The sequence below is a fragment of the Octodon degus genome, unplaced genomic scaffold, assembly GCF_000260255.1.
Source record: "Octodon degus isolate 3935 unplaced genomic scaffold, OctDeg1.0 scaffold00358, whole genome shotgun sequence".
NCBI classification, from domain to species: domain Eukaryota; kingdom Metazoa; phylum Chordata; class Mammalia; order Rodentia; family Octodontidae; genus Octodon; species Octodon degus.
In genome coordinates this window covers 31,893-36,041 of record NW_004524934.1, presented here as the reverse complement: position 1 = coordinate 36,041, position 4,149 = coordinate 31,893, and the positions used below count along the sequence as shown (strand labels likewise).

Here is a 4,149-nt window from a genome sequence, read left to right as displayed (position 1 = left end):
AAGAAGAAGAAGAAGAAGAAGAAGAAGAAGAAGAAGAAGAAGAAGAAGAAGAAGAAGAAGAAGAAGAAGAAGAAGAAGAAGAAGAAGAAGAGCATTTAAAAGTATTTGATCTGATCTGTGAGTTTAATAATGTCACTAAACTAGCTCAGAATAAAATATATGTATCTTAATATAAAAAAGAAGCCTGATTATGGTATAAGTAATGTGCATACATGTACCACCAATTCAGATATGGATGAATATTTATTATTATTTGTTTTTTAATGTTGTTTTGCTTTGTGTTGGTTTGTAGTACTAGAAATTGAGCCACATTCCTTTTTTATTCTTTTCAGACATTCTCTTTCTAAATTGCCCTGAATGGTCTTGAACTTGTTCTCTCACTTCGCAGTATTCCACAGTACATGGGATTACAGGTGAGTAACCACAAGCCCCACTTACACATATACACTTTCATGGACCAATAATTCTTACACTAGCTTTAAATTTAGAGGTACATTGGTGTGGGACAGCTATCTCAGTAGAAAATTGAAGACAGTAACTCCTGATTTCTACTAATTTATTTTCACAGATGAACTGGTAAAATGGAAGTAGCACTTGTTAGGGACATAAAAAACAGCAGTTAGAGATAGTAGAGTTTTAGAAGACTTTTCAATACAAAAGAGATTCATGTTGATAGCTATAAGTTAGAAGTAGCACACAAGTAGTACATGGAGAGTATATTTAATATTTTAAATTTTATTTGGAACTTGATAGTGACAAGGAAGTGTCAGAGTATCTCTCATGTTTAACTAAATAGTCTAAAAGCATAAAAGAAATATGGTTTTCACTAGCTATTTATCGGTAGATCAAACATTTCTATATCTGCAGCCAATTGTATAATCCAGTGGATGTTGCATAAGTCACACAGAAGCCAAGAAATCAGCTGTGAATCAGAGGAATAAGACAGCAAGATGGAAGTAGCATTTTAAAGCACAAAACAAACCACAGAAATACATGCTTGATCACAGTGCCAAAATAAGAAATGTAAATTAAGGCTGATTCAAGGCATGTTGCTTGTGGAATCTACATGAATTATGACATATTTACATTTTATCAAGAACTATGTTTTCTAAGAGAGAAGAGAAAAATGACAAGAATTATTCACCTTTAAATTACTGAAAAAATCTTGGACATAAAATGATATCAGAATCTGAGGAATTACATGATATTGTAAGTCAAAACTAGTAACCTGGAGAAATCCAGTAGGACATAATTATAAATGTAAAGGAAAAAGGAAAATTGGAATGGTAAAACAGTTTCTTTAAATATGTTTAAAATTGGGCTGGGGAGATAGCTCGGTGGTCTAAGCACTTGCCTGGCAAAGGCAAGGACCAGGGTTCAATCCCTGGTACCACAAGCCATGCAGACCTGTAATGACTGTCATCCCAGCATTGAGGAGGCTGAAACAGGTGGATCAGTGTGAGTCTGAGCAGCATAACAAGACCCTGTACCAAATAAATAAAAGATTATTTTAGTTTGAAAATAATTAAAAATATATGCTTAAAATGTTATCAAAAATTGTCAAAACAATAAACTAAAACAAGTGACTGTCCAGAAAAGATTACCAATGTATTGACAATATTCACAGATACTTATGGAAGAAATTGTGTGAAGTTTCTGTCTAGCTGTCATTGTTTAGAGGCTGTTTGGCTTTCATACTACTGTTGTCAAGTAATCTAGCTCTAAATTTTACAGAAAGTCTGATGAAATTCACTTGCCAGTGATGAAAAACCACACAATAACAACCTTCATTCTGTTGGGACTAACAGATGACCCTCACCTTCAGATTCCAATTTTTATTTTTCTATTTTTCACTTACATGTTAAGTATAACTGGGAACATGACCATCATATTTCTCACTCTGTTTGACTGCCATCTTAAAACACCTATGTACTTCTTTCTACAAAATTTTGCCTTAGTAGAAATTTCATTTACATCTGCTTGCATCCCTAGATATTTGTACAACATAGCAACAGGTGATAGGTCAATTACATACAGTGTTTGCGTTATTCAAGTATTTTTTACAGATATTTTTGGAGTAATAGAATTCTTTCTTCTGGCCATAATGTCCTATGACCGCTATGTGGCCATCTGCAAGCCCCTGCATTATGTAACCATCATGAACAGAAGGGTCTGCAGGAACCTTGTGTTCTGCTGTTGGCTGGCAGGCTTGATGATCATACTCCCACCACTCACCCTATTCCTAAATTTGAAATTCTGTGACTCCAATGTTATTGATTATTTCTTCTGTGATGCATCTCCTATTCTGAAGATTTCATGCTCAGACACATGGCTCATAGAGCAGCTGGTGATTGTCTGTGCTGTACTGACCTTCATTCTGACCCTCATGTGTGTGATTCTATCCTACACACACATTATCAAGACCATTGTAAGATTTCCTTCTGCCCAGCAAAGAAAAAAGGCCTTTTCCACCTGCTCTTCCCATATGATTGTGGTCTCCATTGCCTATGGGAGCTGCATCTTCATCTACATCAAACCCTCAGCAAAGGAATCTGTAGCCATTAATAAAGGTGTGGCAATACTAATAACATCTGTTGCTCCAATGTTAAACCCATTTATTTACACTCTGAGAAACAAGCAAGTTAGACAAGCCTTCAGTGATTCATTCAAAAATCTTGCACTGGTCTCTAAGAAAGAGTTTGTTTAAGTGTAGAAATAATATGTGAACTAAGCAAAGCTTATTAAACCTAAATATGTTTCACTTCTTGAGCAGACCTCAATTTAGATAACCTGTCTCAAAAATTTCCTCTTCTCAGAATATTTTCCCACATAAATTCACTCTTTAATCTCCTACAAAACCCTGTTAAAGGATAGGTTCCACCAAAATAACAATTCCTAATTCATAAATACCTAATTTACCTCAAATCTGGCTAAGAAAATTGAAAATAAACCAAACTGAAATTGATAAAAATCCAACAAATCTAAAAGCACGCCTGCACTTACTTTCGTCCTTACAGACAGAATATGTCCTGAGCATTCAACTTTCCACTGTTATTCCCTAATCCTTCAAAAAGGCTTATTAAGTATTTTAACAGCTTTATTGAGGTTCCTATTACAGAATTTAATAAGTATTAACACATTAAGACCATAAGAAACCACCATCAAAATCAAAGAGTGAACATATTCATCACCCCAAAAGCTTCCTGCACTCTTCTCTGGTACTACCTGCCCCACCCTCCCCATTCACCTGTTGCTACCCAACCAATAATCTGCTTTCCATCACAATACATTAATTTACATTTATCCACAGTTTCATTTAAAGTCAATTATATAGTGTTTTCTCATAAGACTTATTTTACTCAGTGTCCTTATTTTGAGGTTGACTCATATTATTATGTGCATGATGAGTTCATCAACTTTTATTGATGAGCAGTATGCACTGTATCCAATACCAAAAATTTGCTTATTGGATAACTGTCTTGATTTTTGTTCTTTCCAGAGTCTCACATTTATGAAAAAAAATTCTAAAATTACTTAGGTACAATTCTCTGTGTGAGCATATAATTTTTATTAGATTAGTACCTAAGAGTGAAATGACTATCATATTTGTTTTTTTTTAATTTTACAATAAGTGTGGCTGGTTGTAAGACAATACCATGTATTACAACAAATACTGTGAAATTCATATTACTTTGGTAAGTAAAATTCTGTATGAGTTGTCAAAAAAATGATAAAAAAAACAATGAGTGTGTTTTCTCACTGTGGCTTTGATTTGCATTTCCATACATGTTAGTGACACTGCACCTTTCCATGTGTTTAAATGCCATCTATGTGTCTTTTACATGAAACATTCATTCAAATATTTTGTTAATATATAGTTGAACTTTTATCTCTTTTTTTTTCTGTCCTGGATCAAACACAGCACATCATGAAAGGCAAGAACCCACTCTGCAAATGAGATGCATCTCTAGTCCTTAATGTATATCATCTTATTACTAATGCAAAAATGTTCTTTTTGGTTTTTATTACTGCATATTTGTTACACAAAATGCTGGGTTTCATTTTAGTCTGTTTGTACATACATACAATATGCTTTTTTTTTTTTTTTTTGCCCTTTTCCAATCTTTCCTTCTTCTCTATCCTTCCTCC

General features: G+C 33.8%; 1 protein-coding gene across 1 annotated transcript in view; it reads left to right on the top strand.

Annotated features, from left to right (window-relative positions):
* Positions 1-1,759: 1,759 nt before the first annotated feature.
* The window catches only part of LOC101590592 (olfactory receptor 6C2-like), a gene marked incomplete at its 3' end in the record, with an annotated part of 8,546 nt that continues 6,156 nt past the window's right edge, over positions 1,760-4,149 (top strand). Inside the window, exon 1 of the mRNA XM_004648178.3 lies at positions 1,760-2,683. Within this exon, the coding sequence (XP_004648235.2) occupies positions 1,763-2,683 (921 nt within the window). The remainder of the gene's footprint in view (positions 2,684-4,149) is intronic.